Source organism: Manis pentadactyla, chromosome 6 (assembly GCF_030020395.1).
Source record: "Manis pentadactyla isolate mManPen7 chromosome 6, mManPen7.hap1, whole genome shotgun sequence".
Classification (NCBI taxonomy): Eukaryota; Metazoa; Chordata; class Mammalia; order Pholidota; family Manidae; genus Manis; species Manis pentadactyla.
Genome location: NC_080024.1, coordinates 122389626 through 122409353, shown reverse-complemented (window position 1 = coordinate 122409353; position 19728 = coordinate 122389626). Strand labels below are relative to the sequence as shown.

The 19728-nt window shown below is 37.3% G+C and overlaps 1 protein-coding gene across 1 annotated transcript; it reads right to left on the bottom strand.

Annotated features, from left to right (window-relative positions):
* Nucleotides 1-997: 997 nt before the first annotated feature.
* Nucleotides 998-5112, bottom strand: LOC130684209 (zinc finger protein 271-like; the record flags this gene model as incomplete). Its single annotated transcript, XM_057504336.1, has 1 exon — nucleotides 998-5112. A coding segment is annotated over one exon (693 nt), but the record flags the coding sequence as incomplete, so codon positions are not given.
* Between the last annotated feature and the right edge of the window lie 14616 nt (nucleotides 5113-19728).

Below are 19728 nucleotides of genomic sequence, written 5' to 3'. Positions count from 1 at the left end.
GGGGTGAGGTTCTAAGCCTCACCTCTGTTGATCCCCAGTTTCTCACCTGATGACCCCCCTGCGACTGTGCCTGTCTTAGGTTGTTCCTCCCTTGAGGAATCTTACCCGTCTCTAGCTAACCAGTCATCTTCTGGGGCCATACAGGGAAATGTAAAGTTGGTAAGTGAGAGAGAAGCCTTATTGTTTGAAAAGGTTAGCTTTTTACTTCTTTGCATATTTATGCCCTGTAGCTTCTATGCCCAGCATTTGTCTTGATCCCTCTTTCATTTTTGACTTTGAGATTACAGTACATGATATCCACATAACATCACTGATGCTATTAGCCTTTAGGCAGTGCTTTCTGGCAGGTGTGATTTTTCCCCTCAGGGGGCATTTAGCAATGTTAGGAGATATTTCTGGTCTTTTTAACTGGGTGGAAGGTTGCTATGGGTATTTAGTGGATAGAGGGCAGGTATGGTGAAGACAACCTGCCCCCTACCCTTCCACACACACCCCTAAGAATTATTTTGGCCCAAAATGTCAACAGTGATGAGTTTGAGAAATCTTAGGTTAAAGTAGTTTTTGCCAGGCTTCTCCACTGTAGTTAACTATTTTTCTTTTCCCACACTCTATTCCATGGAAGCATGACAAAAAGTCCAGCCTCCTCGAGGGGTGGGAAGTGAGGATTAAACTCCATATTCTGGAATGGGGGAGAATCTACATATATTACTTGGAATTCTTCCATAAGGAAGGTTTATTTTTCTCCCATATTTATTTACATCAGTATGGACTCATTTGTATTTATTTGTCCTTGGGAGCACTTTCAGGTTGGCTCCTTTCTTTGAAATGCTCCCATTGTTTTGTTTTTTGAATTTTTGTTTACTTTCTGGTACTATAAAATGCTCCCTGCTCATCTTTTATTTTCCCTTTTTCTAGTCCTAGAATCAGCCATTTCTCAAAGGAGCACTGGATCCTTTTATTTGTAGAATGGCATTTACAAACCATGATCTCATTATGCTCATTAATACTGGAGTATTGTTGCTTTTGGGTCCTCTCAGAGTACAGCATTAGGTAATATATGTACATATACTAATCCATGTATATACACATTCTATGATTGTTTCTGTATCTAACTGCATGTGTATGTGAGCTCATGTTAATGTCTATGACTCGGAGTCTAGCAATTTTTTACTGAACACTGGACATTGTTCAGGAAAAACTATAGTCTCTGGGTGAGTTTGTCATTCTCCTGAGAGGATTCACCCTATCGTCTCTTATAACTAGTAGCTAGATTAAGAGCAGATAACTTAATTCACTAAAAGGCAGACCTGACTTGAGGCTGCATTTCAGACTTTTAGATTTGGTCTACCATCCTAGAGTATAGTCTTTTAATGTTTACACTGAGATTGTGGGGTATTTACAAAAATACCTCTTAGTTGGCATGTGCTATATACTCTAATTTTCAGTCCCTATCCCAATGAGTCTGAGAGTTCCACTTAACCAGCATCTAGCGATTTGACTAGTCCAGTGTCCTTTGACTAGGTTTCTTGGCCTTTTGCCTTGCCAGATTAAGAATCAGCAAATGCCTGGGAGAATTAAATGGTATAAGATGTCAGGTGCAATTTCCTTCATTCTCCCTTCCCTTTTCACTCTGTGTACTTCACTCTCATTTGAAATTTTACAGTAAATAGTGTTACTTTTGTAACTCATTTCAAAGACCTGGTGAGCAAGTAGATTTAGAAATCTGGAGCAAGTGAGGAGTATAAGATGGGTATGTTATTTTATCTGGATGGCAAGGTGTTTAGGACTGCAATTCTCCTGGATAGGGAATTCAGGAGGAAGATATCATGGGTATGTATGTTAAGTTCATGAACTGAGCTTTCCTGTAGGGCACTAGATTGAAATGTGTAGTAAACAATTGACTCTTATATTTTATTTTCAGGGCAGATGGCTAAACTTCAAACATCTGATTTTTCTTCTTCACTTTTTAAATTTGCCAAAGAACAGACAATAATTGATTGTACATTTTTTTCCTTACTCACTTCTCAATCTATCATCATGTCAATGGTTTTTAGTTCCTCTACTTCTGGATCTCACGCTTTTATTTCCAGACATCCAAAACAGTTGTCCTTTCTGCTCTTTCCCCCTTTTAATTTTAGATTCTTCTGAAAGCAAGACAATGATTATGACATTCAAAGACCTTAATGGCTTTCCATTTCTTAAAGAACATAATGCATAAATATGAAATCTACTTCAAATATACATAGTAATTTTGTTTTACATATAAAGCCCAGAAAACTGAAGTGTCTGCTTGTTTAGCATCATACTCCTTAAGTCTTTTCTCTTACTTCCTTTTTATTTCCACCTTGTTCTCTTCTACGTTTCAGTTATTATTTTCATAAACACTTGATCATGAGGGCAGGAACTCTTTTTTCCCCTTCAGTAGCCTGACACTGAATATTTATTGAATGAATTATTGACTAAGCTCCATACTCTACATTATTTCTTATAGTTCCTTGCTTCTGTACTTATATTCTCTCCATGCCATTATGCCTGTATTCCCATCCTTTAAAACTGAAATATCAGGAGCTCCACAAAGCTTTCCCTTTCTTCCCAATCTGAACTGAATCCTACCTCCTCTAAGCTCTCATAAGCATCTTGTTTATCTTTATGATTATACTGAGCTATGTGTTTGTTGGGACAGTATATTCTTTCTGTATACTACAAAACCTTTAAAAAATGCCTTGCCCACCATAATTTAACATGTCTGTTAAATTGAAATATTAATTGGATAATTATGGGAAATATTCAAAATAAATGATAGCAGAATTTTAACAAATGGTTACCAGAAAGACAATTTATTTAAGCTTTTTCTACTTTTCAGTTGAAAACTTTTGAGTATATCTAGTCTGTTACCAATATGTACGTCAGATATCAATAAAAAGTCTGAGAAATGTTGCCACTTGAAAAAAAACCAATAGGTCTTTTTTATTAATATGCTATACAAGTAGTCATATGGGTATTGCTTTAGCCATCATTTCTGTTCAATCTAGAGAAAACAAGATAAACATAGTAGTAATCTTCACATTTTGAAATATGGAATTCTTTTTTAAAAACTGTTTCACAGATTTAGAAGCTGTGATTAAATGGTAGTGTTGAAGAAGTCATTTCAAACCACTAAAGTTTACTGAGAATAAAATAAATCCACATTTACTATGAATACCACAGGAACTTCAAAAATTCATGCTTACTAGGAAAATCAGAACTAGGCCAAAAAAATAAAAAAAGAATTTCTGAAAAGGTAGGGCACTGCAATTACATGGTTAATAAGCTTAATACCAGAATAGTATAGCATGTTTCATACACAGGAAATTTAATGATAGATAACTAACATTAGCATAAGCTAGCATTCTCTAGCTGTCAGGAGATAAATAGCAGTTATCAGAGTGAATGCCAATTAAGATATGGAAGAGGTTTATGTTTCCCTACATTCTCTAAAATAACTTATATGCAATAGGTAATTAGGCTCACTGAAGTTTCGAGATTATAATACTAATACATTTCCTTCTGAATTCTGATTGCATACCCCACCACACTGATACATTTTTACAATATATAAGGCTCTGCATTGTTATACATATCTTGTAATGATAAAGCCCTCCTCTTGAGGATTGTGCTTGAATACAAGACTATAGCTTTTGTTAAATTACAGCACATAGGAATTTCTTTCAGTTGTTGCCAACATTCAGTAAAAGTTTTATTCACATTGAAAGCTTTCCCACAACTCAGAGGATTCCTCAGCATTTTTCTTAAGTTTAGTAAGGTATGAGCTTTGAGTTTTAACTGTCATAAAAATTGAATTAATGTTTTCTCTCCAGTGTGGGTTTTTTTTTTTCCAAATGTAGCACAGGAGTTGAACATTGATTAAAGTCTTTTTTATAATCATCAATAGCTTTCTTAAGATTTTTTCTGGCACAGGGTCTTTGGTACTGGATAAATTTGGTGTATACACTATAAAAGTTTTCCCATATTCATCACATTTAGGCTTTTTTCCCCAAAACAGACTTTCTCATGAGTAATGAGATCACAGTTGGATAAACCTTCTGCTGCAATGAACACACCAGTGGCATTTCCCCCCAGTGTGGATTCTCTGATGTTCGATAAGGTCAGTGCATGTGCTGAAAGGCTTTCCCACGTGCATCACATTTATATGGCTTTTCACTAGTATGAACTCTTTGATGGTTAATGAGATCTGCTACACTGATCACATGGATATGGTTTCTCCCCAGTGCGGATCCTCCAGTGTAGGATAATGGCTGAGCACTGACTGAAAACCTTCCCACACTCTTTACATTTATATGGTTTTTCCCCAGTGTGTGGATTCTCTGGTGTTTGATAAGGGTCTGAGTTCTGACTGAAACTTTTGCTGCACTGTGTGCATTAATATGGTTTTTCTCCAGTGTGAATTCTCTGGTGAAGAATAAGGTCAGAGCTCTGACTGAAAGCTTTCTCACAATGGTCACAATGATAGGTCTTTTCCCCAGAGTGTACTCTCTGATGTTTAGTGAAGTCTGAGCTTTGACTAAAACTTTTATCACACTGATTACATTCATATGGTTTCTCCCCCGGATGTATTCTTTGATGTTTAACAAGGTCTGAACGATGACTAAAATTCATAGTACAATCACTGCATGAATAGGGTTTTTCTCCAGTGTGAATTCTCTGATGAAGAATAAGGACTGAGCTCTGATTAAAAGCTTTTCCACATTCATTACATTTAGAGGGTTTCTCTCCAGTGTGGATCCTCTGATGTTTGATAAGGTCTGAGTTTTGACTGAAACTTTTGCTACACTGACTCCATGGATATGGTTTCTTCCCAGTGTGGATTCTCTGATGTAGAATAAGATCTGAGCTCTGACTGAAGGCTTTTCCACACACATCACATTTATATGGCTTCTCACCAGTGTGGATTCTTTGATGTTTTATAACATCAGAACCCTGACTAAAATGTTTGTTACACTGGTTACATATATAAGGCTTTTCTCCAGTATGGATTCTCTGATGTTTAACCAAGTCTGAGCTCTGGCTAAAACTTCTACTACAATGACTACACTGATAGGGTTTTTCTCCTGTAGATCAGAGCTCTGACTGAAGGCTTTCCCACATTCTTCATATTTATAAGGCTTTACACCAGTGTGAATTCTTTGATGTTTAATAAGGCCTGAGCTCCAACTAAAACTTTTAATTCACCAATTACAAGGATATGGTTTCTCCTCAGTATGAATTCTCTGATGGAGAACCAGAGTTGAGCTCACACTAAAAGCCTTTCCACACTTATCACATTCATAGGGTTTCTCCCAGTGGGTTCTTTGATGCCTACTAAGGCTTGTACTCCAAGCAAAGCTTTGCCCACATTCATCACAATTATGCTGTCTTCTTTTAAAGAGATTCTGATCCTTTTCATTTATTTTAACCCCAAATTCACAGAATCCTCTGAATTCAAAATCCTGGAGAATATTGTCTGTGGGGTTGCCAGACTCTTCAGTCAATGGCTCCATTTTTGCTGTAATTTCCTTCTCTGAAGCCAGTCCTCCAATCTTGGTCTTAGTCTCACCATCTAGAATAAAAAATCCAAATGTTCTACAGAGTTGAAAACAAGACACAGATTAATTTTTTTTGGTATCATTAATCTACAATTACATGAGGAACATTATGTATACTAGACTCCCCCCATCACCAAGTCCCCCCCATATACCCCATTACAGTCACTGTCCATTAGCATAGTAAGACACTGTAGAATCTCTACTTGTCTTCTCTGTGTTGTACAGCCCTCCCCATGGCCCCCCACATTACACATGCTAATCATAGTACCCCCTTTCTTTGCCCCCTCCCCTTATCCCTCCCTTCGCACCCATCCTCCCCAGTCCCTTTCCCTTTAGTCCACTCTTGGGTTCTGTGAGTCTGCTGCTGTTTTGCTCCTTCAGTTTTTTTCTTTGTTCTTATACTCCACAGATGAGTGAAATCATCTGATACTTGTCTTTCTCTGCCTGGCTTATTTCACTGAGCATAATACCCTCTAGCTCCATTCATGTTGTTGCAAATGGTAGGATTTGTTTTCTTCTTATGGCTGAATAATATTCCATTGTGTATTTGTACCACATATTTTTAATGCATTCATCTACTGATGGACACTTAGGTTGCTTCCATTTCATGGCTATTGTAAATAGTGCTGTGATAAACATAGGGGTGCATATGTCTTTTTCAAACTGGGCTGCTGCATCCTTAGGGTAAATTCCTAGGAGTGGAATTCCTGGGGCAAATGGTATTTCTATTTTTAGTTTTTTGAGGAACCTCCATACTGCTTTCCACAATGGTTGAACTAGTTTACATTCCCACCAGCAGTGCAGGAGGGTTCCCCTTTCTCCACAACCTTGCCAACATTTGTTGTTGTTCGTCTTTTGGATGGCCGCCATCCTTACTGGTGTGAGGTGATACCTCATTGTGGTTTTAATTTGCATTTCTCTGATGACTAGTGATATGGAGCATTTTTTCATGTCTGTTGGCCATCCGAATTTCTTCTTTGGAGAAGTGTCTGCTCAGATCCTGTGCCCATTTTTTAATTGGATTATTTGCTTTTTATTTGTTGAGGTGGGTGAGCTCTTTATATATTTTGGATGTCAACCCTTTATCAGATCTGTTGTTTATGAATATATTCTCCCATACTGTAGGATGCCTTTTTGTTCTATTGGTGGTGTCCTTTGCTGTACAGAAGCTTTTCAGCTTGACATAGTCCCACTTATTCATTTTTGCTTTTGTTTTCCTTACCCGGGGAGATATGTTCATGAAGAAGTTGCTCATGTTTATGTCCAAGAGATTTTTGCCTATGTTTTTTCCTAAGAGTTTTATGGTTTCATGACTTACATTCAGGTCTTTAATCCATTTTGAATTTACTTTTGTGTATGGGGTTAGGCAATGATCCAGTTTTATTCTCTTACATGTAGTTGTTCAGTTTTGCCAACACCAGCTGTTGAAGAGGATGTCATTTCCCCATTGTATGTCCATGGCTCATTTATCATATATTAATTGAACATATAAGTTTGGGTTAATATATGGACTCTCTGTCTATTCCACTGGTCTGTGGGTCTGTCCCTGTGCCAGTACCAAATTTTCATAATTACTGTGGCTTTGTAGTAGAGCTTGAAGTTGGGAGGCGAGATGCCCCCTGCTTTATTCTTCCTTCTCAGAATTGCTTTGGCTATTTGGGGTCTTTTGTGGTTCCACATGAATTTTAAAACTATTTGTTCCAGTTTGTTGAAGAATGCTGTTGGTATTTTGATAGGGATTGCATGGAATCTGTAGATTGCCTTAGGCAGGATGGCCATTTTGACAATATTAATTCTTCCTAGCCAAGAGCATGGGATGAGTTTCCATTTGTTAGTGTCCTCTTTAATTTCTCTTAAGAGTGTATTGTAGTTTTCAGGGTATAGGTCTTTCACTTCCTTGGTTAGGTTTATTCCTAGGTATTTTACTTGTTTTGATGCAATTATTAATGGAATTTTTTTCCTGATTTCCCTTTCTGCTAGTTCGTTAGTGTATAGGAATGCCACAGATGTCTGTGTGTTAATTTTGTACCCTGCAACTTTGCTGAATTCAGATATTTGTTCTAGTAGTTTGGAGTGGAGTCTTTAGGGTTTTTTATGTACACTATCATGTCATCTGCAAATAATGACAGTTTGACTTCTTCTTTACCAATCTGGATGCCTTGTATTTCTGGATGCCTTGTTTTGTCTGATTGCCGTGGCTAGGACCTCAAGTACTATGTTGAATAACAGTGGGGAGAGTGGGCATCCCTCTCTTGTTCCCAATCTTAGAGGAAAAGCTTTCGACTTCTCACTGTTAAGTATGATGTTGGCTGTGGGTTTGTTGTATATCGCCTTTATTATGTTGAGGTACTTGCCCTCTATACCCATTTTGTTGACAGTTTTTATGATGAGTGGATACTGAATTTTGTCAAATGCTTTTTCAGCATCGATGGGGATGATCATGTGGTTTTTGTCCTTCTTTCTGTTGATGTGGTGGATGATGTTGATGGATTTTTGAATGTTGTACCATCCTTGCATCCCTGAGATGAATCCCACTTGATCATAGTGTATGATCCTCGATGTATTTTTGAATTTGGTTTGCTAATATTTTGTTGAGTATTTTTGCATCTATGTTCATCATGTATATTGGTCTGTAATTTTCTTTTCCTGTGATGTCTTTGCCTGGTTTTGGTATTAGAGTGATGCTGGCTTCATAGAATGAGTTTGTAAGTATTCCCTTCTCTTCTATTTTTTGGAAAACTTTAAGGAGAATGGGTATTATGTCTTCTCTATATGTCTGATAAAAGTCAGTGATGAATCAATCTGGTCCAGGGATTTTGTTCTTGGGTAGTTTTTTGATTACCACTTCAATTTCTTTGCTGGTAATTGGTTTGTTTAGATTTTCTGTTTCTTCCTTGGTCAGCCTTGGAAAGTTGTATTTTTCTAGGAAGTTGTCCATTTCTTCTAGGTTTTGCAGCTTGTTTGCATATAGATTTTCATAGTATTCTCTAATAATTCTTTGCATTTCGACACAGATTAATTTTAAGGGCAAAAGGCAGAATCCAAAGCCTCCAAGTGAAAGCTACCTTCTGAAAAGGTATCTGGGTCAATCTAAATGTTTACTGACTTATTTAAGCAATATGAATGTCTTATGGGGTTTATGATTTATACAGAATTAAAATCCATGGCAAAAATAGCAGAAGAGGAGGGATATATGTAAAACTAACATACTGTAAAGTCTTTGGATTGTACTAGGACTAGTAAATAAAATAAGCTGTAATAAATCAAATGTGTATGTTGTAATTTCTAGGACAACCTTTTTAAAGCAAGGTTTAAGATAATACAACAGAAAATAATTTGAATAACTGTTTTCTTAACTTTTCCAAAGATGGTACATACCTAGTATCACAATAAATGTATGGGAGAAATATTAATACATTACTTACAATGGATGCCTTAGAGCACTGGGGCTTAATTCCCTCACAGAATCACACTTGAGAAAGGCTGCTATGAGGTAACCATTAAATTACAATAAGGAGATGTATAAACAATAAGCTAACAGAGGAAAAAATGGAAAAACAGTAAACTTGATAATATTAGGTTAAAAAAGGAAAAAAAGTTGTAATAAATAAAAATAAATAGGAAAATGGTACCTTTAAATCTAAACATCAACTATGTTATATGCAATAAACGACTCCAATGAAAAGCAAAAAAAAACAACAGCTAACATCATACTTAATGGTTAAACACTGAAGGCTTTTCTCTTAACAAGGGTGCAAAACAAGGATATCCTTTCTTATCACATCCTCTATTCCACACTGTACAACTTCCATTCAATACTCTTAGCCAATGCAGTAAGACATAAAAAATAGAGACATACAAATAAGAAAGTAAAAAGTCAAACTGTCTTTACTTATAGGCTACATAATCATGTATATAGAAAATACGTGAGTCTCAAAAAATCTATTAGAACTTGTACATGAGTTTATTAGAGCATTATACAAAACCACAATTGTATTTCTGTATACTTGCAATGAACAATTAGAACCTAAAACTTAAAACTTTTTCAACTACACCAAAAATGAAATACTTAGAAACAAATTCAATAAAATATGTGAATACCTGTATAATGAAAACTATGAAACATTGATGAGAGAAATTAAAGAAGACCTAATAAACAGAAATATATATGATCATTTATGGATAGGAAAATTTCATATTTTTAAGATGGTGAATTCTCCCCAAACTGATCTACAGATTCAATGGAATCTCAATCAAAATATCAGTTTTTGTAGAAATTGATAAACTGATTCTAAACTTTATATAGGAAGGTACAAAAGAATCTAAACAATTTTGAAAAACAAGAACAAAAGTGGAGAACTTTACTACCTGATTTCCAAGTTTACTATAAAGCCACAGGAATCAAAGCAGTGAAGTACTTGCATAAGCACAGACATATTCATTATTGAAATAGAACAGAAAGTCCATAAATAAATCCAAACATATATATACATTTAGTCTATCCTCTTTTTAATCCATTGCACTTAGGCTTTTATCTCAGTAACTCCAAAATTGCACTATCAGAGTTCCTAATAAACTCTATCTTGAAAAATCCAATGATCAATTCTGTCTTATTCTTGGTTTGATACAGTTGATTACTCTCTCCTTAAAACATCTGCTTTCTTCTTGCTAGCTTTTTCCTGTTACCCATAAAACAGAATGTGTTTTACATGTTACTATCCTGTGTAAAAAGCACCAATGAGTTTTCAGTACACTGGGAGTAAATTCCAAGTTCTTACTATGGTCTAGAAGTTTCTTTAATTTGGTTCCTTTCTCTCTGCCCTCACTTCATTCTACCACCATCCCTATTACCTTTCTACCCCAGGCTCACTCTTTTCCTGCTACAAGTAGGGGCCACTGGCATTTGCTACGCCTTCTGCCCTGAAACACTCTTCTCTCAGATAGCTAATGGCTTGTTCTCTCACTACATTTTTATCTCTAACCAACAGTTACCACCTAAAAGAGGCACAGTGCTTTGTGGGCTCTGCATTTTTAAAAAAATTTTTATTAAGGTATGATTGATATATACTCTTATGAAGGTTTCACATGAAAAAACAATGTGGTTACTACATTTACCCATATTTTCAAGTCCCCACCCATACCCCAATGCAGTCATTGTCCATCAGTGTAGTAAGATGCAACAGATTCACTATGTGCTTTCTCTGGGCTACACTGTTCTCCCCGTGATCCCCCACACCATGTGTACTAAACATAATACCCCTCAATCCCCTTCTCCCTCCCCACTCTCCCTCCCACACCCCTCCCCTTTGGCAACCACTAGTTCATTTTTGGAGTCTCTGAGTCTGCTGCCATTTTGTTCCTTCAGTTTTGCTTCGTTGTTATACTCCACAAATGAGGGAAATCATTTGGCATTTGTCTTTCTCCTCCTGGCTTATTTCACTGAGCATAATGTCCTCCAGCTCCATCCATGTTATTGCAAATGGTAGGATTTGTTTCTTTCTTATGGCTGGATAGTATTCCATTGTGTATATGTACTACATCTTCTTTATCCATTCATCTACAGATGGACACTTAGGTTGCTTCCATATCTTGGCTTTTGTAAAAAGTGCTGCAGTAAACATAGGGGTGCATATGTCTTTTTGAATCTGAGAAGGGTAGGCTGTGCATTTTTGAGGCAACAGATTAAACAGGTGAATGTACTGAAGTGACCAACATGCATAACTTATAAGGTTACCACTTTTGAGGAAGACTCAGAGTAAAAAAATGCTCTGCAATATGTCCAGGTTGCAATGCAAACTGTCATGTCACATGATCTTATTAACCAGGATAACCAATGATATTGGAAGTGTCTGCAGCAGTTAGGGATGCTGTCTGGAGCCTCTTGTAAGCCTCTATAAGACAAGCACAGTAGAGTAAGGTTGTAGTTTCTTCTACCAAAAACAAATTTCTATGTGAAAATCAGAGTCTGGCTTACTCTTGGGCACCAATAGAGACTTAATGCTTGACCAGAGAGCACCAAATGACTATTCCAAACTGACTGACTGTGTACTAGTCATTTGATCTATCAAATCATAAAACTGGACATACAAACCAGCATTCCATTATAAAAGCAAGTCTGGAAGACAAGTAACTTAATTCCATGTGCTGGTGACTCAGATTGCTATAGTACCGGTTCCTATTGCTTCACTACCTCTCCTCTTTAATCCATATTCATGACCTCATGAGAATTCCCTATCACCACTTAACAGTCCTCTGTTATGTGTAGTCATGTGTAGTGACTAATGGAAGATCGGAAGACTAGATATAAAGATTCTGGAAGAAAAGTATGAGGACAGGCCTCCTAGAATGGGCAAAGAATGAATATATTTGAATCCCATGTTGAGTCTTCATCAAAGGGCACCTACTGTGGAGAAGCCACTCAATCAGATGGGCATGATCCATATTATGAATGTCAGTCAGCCTTTTTATCAATGCTTTCCCAGTAGATTCATGTACAAAGTGGTCATGGTGCAGGGATGGAGGCTATTCATGGGCTCAATAATATGGACATCCACTTAGCAAGGCTGATATGCCTGTAACTGCAATGTGCCTAAGCAACCAACCACCAAGGCCAGCATGGAGCCCCTAAAAAGTTGACATTCCCTAGAGAGGAACTAGTCAGCCACTGGGGGGCAGATTCATTACACTCAACCCTTCTTTCATGAAGAGGGCAACGATTTTTTTTCAAAGTTCTAAGTACATAGTCCAGATACACATTTGCATTAAGAGAATGCTGTATTTATTATTATGGCACTCTATATAATACTGCCTCCAAAGAAGTAATTTTATAGGGAAGAAAGTATAACCGTGAGCTCACACACATGTAATTCATGTCCCATCAGCCAGAAGCTAGTGGACTGCAATAATGGTGGAATAATTTACTGAAAGCTCAGTTATGATACCAGCTAAGCAACATTACTCTGCTAAGTTTGGGGTGCTATTGTATATGATGTAATATATGACTTAAACCAGAGGACAATAAACAGTTGTCTCCCCCATGGCCAGAATATATTGGTATAGGATCCAAGGGTGGAAAAGAAGTAATAAAGTCACTTCTTACTATATACCTAATAATCTACTTATATATTTTTGTTTCCTATTCCCATAATCTCATGCTTGGTGGGTTTGGGGTTCTGGGTCTCAAAAGATAAATGCTCCTGCCATGGAAGAAAGTCATGATTTTGTTAAATTTGGAACTGAGACTTCCTTGTGGCCATTTGGGGTTCCTCATGCTGCTGACTCAACAGGCGGAGAAGGGGTCACTCTCCTGACTAGGATGACTGATGCCATTACTAATGGAGAATTGGTTGCTGCTACATAATGTCAAGGAAGAATATGTCTGGAACTCAGAGGAATCAATGGGGATACCTTAGTTCTCTTATGTCTAAAAGGCCCAGAATCAATGGTGTACTGAAGTAATCTGAGACAAGATTGCCAAGGGCTTAGATGATCCAGGAAAAAAAAGTTTATGTTTTTTTCTTTGTTTGTCTGTTTGTTTTACCTTTACTAGGTAAAAACTCTGTGCCACGGAGATTCTGGCAGAGGGTAAGGGCAATATGGAATGGTGATGGAAGAAGATAGTTCTGATTACCAATTTAGGCTTTGTGACTAGCAAAAGCTGTAGCAGTTATTTTATGTTAATTTTGTCTTTCTTCTCTTTTTCTCACTACCTTGTATGAAGAGCATTGGTGGCAGTGAAATTTTAATTTTTAGGTGAGAGCATGATATGTCAATCTACGATGAAATGGTAGCTTAAGAGACATTTCCTGCTGTGTTGGGAACACAAAAATCCAAAGGACAAAGTGGATATTATAAGTTAAAAAGGTTGGACTGCAATGGATATTCTACTTTTGCCTCTCTTAGGTAAACTATTCACTCTGCTGGGTGTCCCAGGATACCAGCCTATGGACTGCAGCACTTGCAGTTCTGTGCCCTCTGGCTTGCAATTAGATTTGGCCAAAAGTAGGTGGAGAATCATAGAGTGACCCACTATCCTAGTTTGCACAAAACAGAGGATGTTCTTGGGATATGAGATTTTTAGTGCTAAATCCCAGGCAAACTGGGATGAGATGGTCGCTCTACATCCTGGTTCCCTTTTTGATGGGCCAGGAGTCAGAAGTAATTACATTTCTTTTAGTAAAAGCCATAGATCTTATTGGGTAGCTCTATCCTACAGCTACACTCTCTAGGACCTGGCACTCAGTCTCTTCCCTTGTAACTTTAGGCCTAAATGTAGTAACGCTCCTCCTCATTGTTTGCCCCAAGGCTGTTCTCCATCCTTTGTTCATTTCTGTAATCTTGACCATCCTTTTCATGAACTTTGCGTTACTCAATATGAATGAGCCATCTGTTGCCTGATACAGTCCTGACTTACACATTCTGGTTTATTTTCTCCATAACCATTATCACTATATGATACTATATTGTGTATTTACCCCCACTAAAATATAAGTTCCTTGAGGGCAAAGCCTTCTCTGTTCAGTTCACTGCTATACACCCAGCACTTAGAACAGTGCCTGGCATAGAATAAACCCTCAATAACTTACAGTAGTGGTTAGTAATAATTAATAAGCTATGATTTACTATAAACATTTATCAACAATAAGTATTTCTTGAATAATTAAATTATTTGAAGGACACATTCATGTTAGCAGTGACTATCTCTAGATAGTGGAGTTATGGGTTATTTAAATTTTCTGTTTGGTGCCTTTCTATATTTATAAATTCACTTTAATATAATTATAGTATCTCTAATAAAAACTGTTATTTTATACACACTCTAAGAGACACAAACACATGCAATATGTATGTCAATTTATGTAAAACTACAAGGAGGAGGCCCAATTCTGCATCAGTTTTCACGAAAGATGAGAGCTAGATGCCTTAGAAATAAACTCTTAAGGAAAGACAAGTTCTAAATACAGGAAAAAAGAAACTAAATAGAATTTTTAAATGCTCCAAAACTAAAAAGCAGCAGAAGATCTAGAGTAAAAGAGAAGGACAATAGAAGATGAATTTCATAGGCAAAACAGCAGACGCAGGAGGACCAAAATCAAAAAGCAGCAAAATATAATGTGGAAATGATGCCCTGCAGAACATGTGAACAAAGTCAAGATCAAAATTCTCTTACCAAAAATAACAGTGGCTACCATTTATCAAGAATTTACTACCAATTAGGTCTGCACTCAGAGCTTTGGATCTCAATGAATTCTATCTCCTAATATGTATATCCTTGTGTAGTTCTCTTCCACAATGTCTCTGCAACTGGTCATGTGACCTGCTCTAGTCAATGAGATATTAACAAATGTAATACAAATATAGATTAGAAAAGTGTTTTTGCATCCCGGGGCTTGCCCTCTCTCTGATTTTGGAAACTAGCTACCCTGTGAAAAAGTTCTGAGCTAGCTTGCTGGAGGTATGTGATCCAAGCACCAGCACCAGCAGCCAGACATGTATGATCGATACCAACTTGACCCTGCCCTTGGTTGAGCCACTAGATTACTGCATGAGTGTTCCCAGAAAAAACAAGGAGAAAAAAACCCGCCCAGCTGAACCCAACCCAAGTTGATGACCTACAGAATCATAAGAAAATAATGGTTTAAAAATGTCTCATGTCAACTGGAACAAATAATTCAAAAATTCATATGGAAACACCAAAGACCCCGAATAGCCAAAGCAATCCTGAGAAAGAAGAATAAAGTAGGCGGGATCTCACTCCCCAACTGCAAGCTCTACTATAAAGCCATAGTAATCAAGACAATTTGGTACTGGCACAAGAGCAGAGCCACAGACCAATGGAACAGACTAGAGAATCCAGACATTAACCCAGACATATATGGTCAATTAATATTTGATAAAGGAGCCATGGACATACAATGGCGAAATGACAGTCTCTTCAACAGGTGGTGCTGGCAAAACTGGACAGCTACATGTAGGAGAATGAAACTGGACCATTGTCTAACCCCATATACAAAAGTAAACTCAAAATGGATCAAAGACCTGAATGTAAGCCATGAAACCATTAAACTCTTGGAAGAAAACATAGGTGAAAACCTCTTAGACATAAACATGAGTGACCTCTTCTTGAACATATCTCCCCGGGCAAGGAAAACAACAGCAAAAATGAACAAGTGGGACTATATTAAGCTGAAAAGCTTCTGTACAGCAAAAGACACCATCAATAGAACAAAAAGGATCCCCACAGTATGGGAGAATATATTTGAAAATGACACATCCGATAAAGGCTTGACGTCCAGAATATATAAAGAGCTCACACGCCTCAACAAACAAAAAACAAATAACCCAATTAAAAAATGGGCAGAGGAACTGAACAGACAGTTCTCCAAAAAAGAAATACAGATGGCCAACAGACACATGAAAAGATGCTCCACATCACTAATTATCAGAGAAATGCAAATTAAAACTACAATGAGGTATCACCTCACACCAGTAAGGATGGCGGCCATCCAAAAGACAAACAACAAAAAATGTTGGCGAGGCTGTGGAGAAAGGGGAACCCTCCTACACTGCTGGTGGGAATGTAAGTTAGTTCAACCATTGTGGAAAGCAGTATGGAGGTACATCAAAATGCTCAAAACAGACTTACCATTTGACCCAGGAATTGCACTCCTAGGAATTTACCCTAAGAATGCAGCACTCAAGTATGAGAAAGATCAGTGCACCCCTATGTTTATCGCAGCACTATTTACAATAGCCAAGAATTGGAAGCAACCTAAATGTCCATCGATAGATGAATGGATAAAGAAGATGTGGTACATATACACAATGGAATACTACTCAGCCATAAGAAAAGGGCAAATCCAATCATTTGCAGCAACATGGATGGAGCTGGAGGGTATTATGCTCAGTGAAACAAGCCAAGTGGAGAAAGAGAAATACCAAATGATTTCACTTATCTGTGGAATATAAGAACAAAGGAAAAACTGAAGGAACAAAACAGCACCAGAATCACAGAACTCAAGAATGGACTAACAGGTACCAAAGGGAAAGGGGCTGGGGAGGATGGGTGGATAGGGAGGGATAAGGGGGGGGAGAAGTAGGGGGGTATTAAGATTAACATGCATGGGGGGGTAGGAGAAAAGGGAGGGCTGTACAACACAGAGAAGGCAAGTAGTGATTCTACAACATTTTGCTATGCTGATGGACAGTGACTGTAAAGGGGTTTATAGGGGGGACCTGGTATAGGGGAGAGCCTAGTAAACATAATATTCGTCATGTAAGTGTAGATTACTGATACCAAAAACAAAACAAAACAAAACAAAACCAACAAACAAAAAAAAAGGGCAGTTCCTGTGTGGTAACCTCCAATGAGTTCTACACAAGTGTATAAAGGGCATATAAAAGTGTAGGCAAAGGGTCTGTTTGCTTTTATACAGAAGATCAAAGACTAATTGGGCTTCCCCGAAAATGAACTAAGATACGATATGAAAGAGAACTTCCAACATCAGCACTCTCTGGAAGACTCTTGCCAGAAGATGATCATCAAAAAACCCCAACAAAGATCCACACACTGCTACAGCTGTAGATGCACTCATCCCACCAGCTCCTGGACTTGCCATGGGAATGAAGGAGATATCTAAGCTGGCCTGTGCATACAGTAAAACAACAAATTTGACTGGATCTATACTGTTGGAACTCAACCAAGAATTAGGAGAAGTGCAAATTGTAGCGCTCCAAAATCTTACAACTACAGAGTATTTACTGTTAAAAGAACATATGGCATGTGAACATTCCCCAGGAATGGGTTGTTTTAATTTGTCTGATTTCTCTCAGACTGTTCAAGTTCAGTTGGACAATATCCACCATATCATAGATAAGTTTTCACAAATGCCTAAGGTGCCTAACTGGTTTTCTTGGTTTCACTGGAGATGGCTGGTAATTACAGATATGCTTTGGTTATGTAACTATACTCCTATTATGTTAATGTGTGTGCACAATTTAAGTAGTAGCTTAAAACCTATACATGCTGAAGTTACTCTACAAGAAGATATGTCAAAGAAATAATCAATCTTCCCATGTTTTCTGCCGCCTGCTACTTCTATAGCTTTTCTTCTTCCTTCCTAATTACAACCCTTAAATAGAATTCGTGTCTCATATCAAATTTACCGAGTATCATAATTCTTCCAAGTGGTAAAGATACCTCAAGACAAATGCTGGGCATAGAAGCTACAGGGCATAAATATGCAAAGAAATAAAAAGCTAACCATTTCAAACAGTAAGGCTTCTCTCTCACTTTCCAAGTTTACATTTCCCTGTATGGCCCCGGAAGATGACTGGTTAGCCAGAGACGGGTAAGATTCCTCAAGGGAGGAACAACCTAAGACAGGCACAGTCGCAGGGGGGTCATCAGGTGAGAAATTGGGGATCAACAGAGGTGAGGCTTAGAACCTCACCCCCCCGTTCTGAGAGAAATCTTCTGCATACCTGGGTGTTTTATTGCCCTTGTCTAGCTTGGATTAACACATAGTCTACAGGCACACACCTGATCATCTACATTTGCTCTCTTACAACACTAAACTATGTTTTCTACCTTTATCTTGTATCTACCTACCACTTCAGCATTTTATTAAAAATAATAATAATAAAGAGAGAAATGTGGTATCCACATATAAATCAAGTATAAAAACCAAATGAGTATTCATATTTGAACTGACTGTTTATAGTTCATAATGCATGAGCAAAACTGAAAGTTTCTGTGATGACTGCCCTTGTACTGTTCACTATGTAACTTATTCATTATGTAAGAATTTGTTCTCCATGTAAGAACTTGTTTGTTATGCCTCAGAAGATTGGAGACTGACGAAAATTAGGCTTGGGGTGGATTAATGATTGTGCATTGAGCATTGACTTCCCTATACAGAATTTTATTGTCGTTAACAACCATTTGATCAGTAAATATGAGAGATGCCCTCACAAAAAAAAAAGGACAGACTTCCAATGGTAAAATAAATAAGTAACCGGGATGTAATGTATAGCATAAGGAATATAGTCAAGATATTGTAACAGCTTGGTAGGGTGATAGCTGGAACCTAGAATTATGTATATAAATGTTTTATCACTGTGTTGTACACTTGAATTTAATGTAATGTAATACTGTGTGTCAACTACCCTTCAATAAAAAATAATTGTTTAAAAAAAATGTCTCATGTCTTAGGTTACTAAGTTTTGGGATCCTTTATGGGTCCTAATGGGTAGACACAATCCTTAAAATAACCTCCAAAGTATGAGTTATTATATACTTATAAAGTGAGGAAATGATCACAAAAAAATTTAAGTAACTTACTGAAGCTAGTAAATGACAAAGCTAGTATTTAAATCTATAGTGTCAGACTCTAAAACTTTTAACAATACTCCTATAGTACCTAGGAAAGATTATTTGAAAATATTTTAAAAGGAAAATATCAAACATTAACAGATTGGTGATTAGGTGACTATAATGAAAAAAATGGATGACTTTGGGGACCTAAGGAGAGGAGAGAACTCAATAAGAATTTGATTGCCAGAATTCACAATAAAGCCACGTGACTGTGCTTGATGCACCAAAAAGATGGTACTAATATAGTGAGTGGCAGGCAATGAAGAATACCAACTGCACTGAAGACACCAACACAGCAAAGTAACAACACTCCCCACCGCCTAAAACTACTAAGAAAAATATAATACAGTGCTTCCCATCTGAGATTAGATGGTGTTCTTGAGATTCATAATTGAAGTGGATCTCCATGGGCTGCATCTGGACATCTGACACCACAGAAAGCAACTGAAGAATTACCATTTCTTCAGTAAGCTTTTTCTTGTCCACCTCAGGGTCTGATACCTGGAGGTACCTGGGCACCACTGGGCTTGGAAGGGAATCATTGCGGAGACTGGAGATATAAATTCTGAGACTAGACCTCTAGACACAAAATAAGTAAAAGAGAAAACAAAGAATCATTTAATTTCCAAATGTACTTCCTTCAGAATGTATAAAGCTTTCTCCCTTATCATCCAGGAGCTAGGCATTAGTCATTTTGGATTGTATTCTCCATTTCAAGTCTGAAGGTCTTCAAACATAATAGGAGCTTATTACTACCAAAATAAGGATATA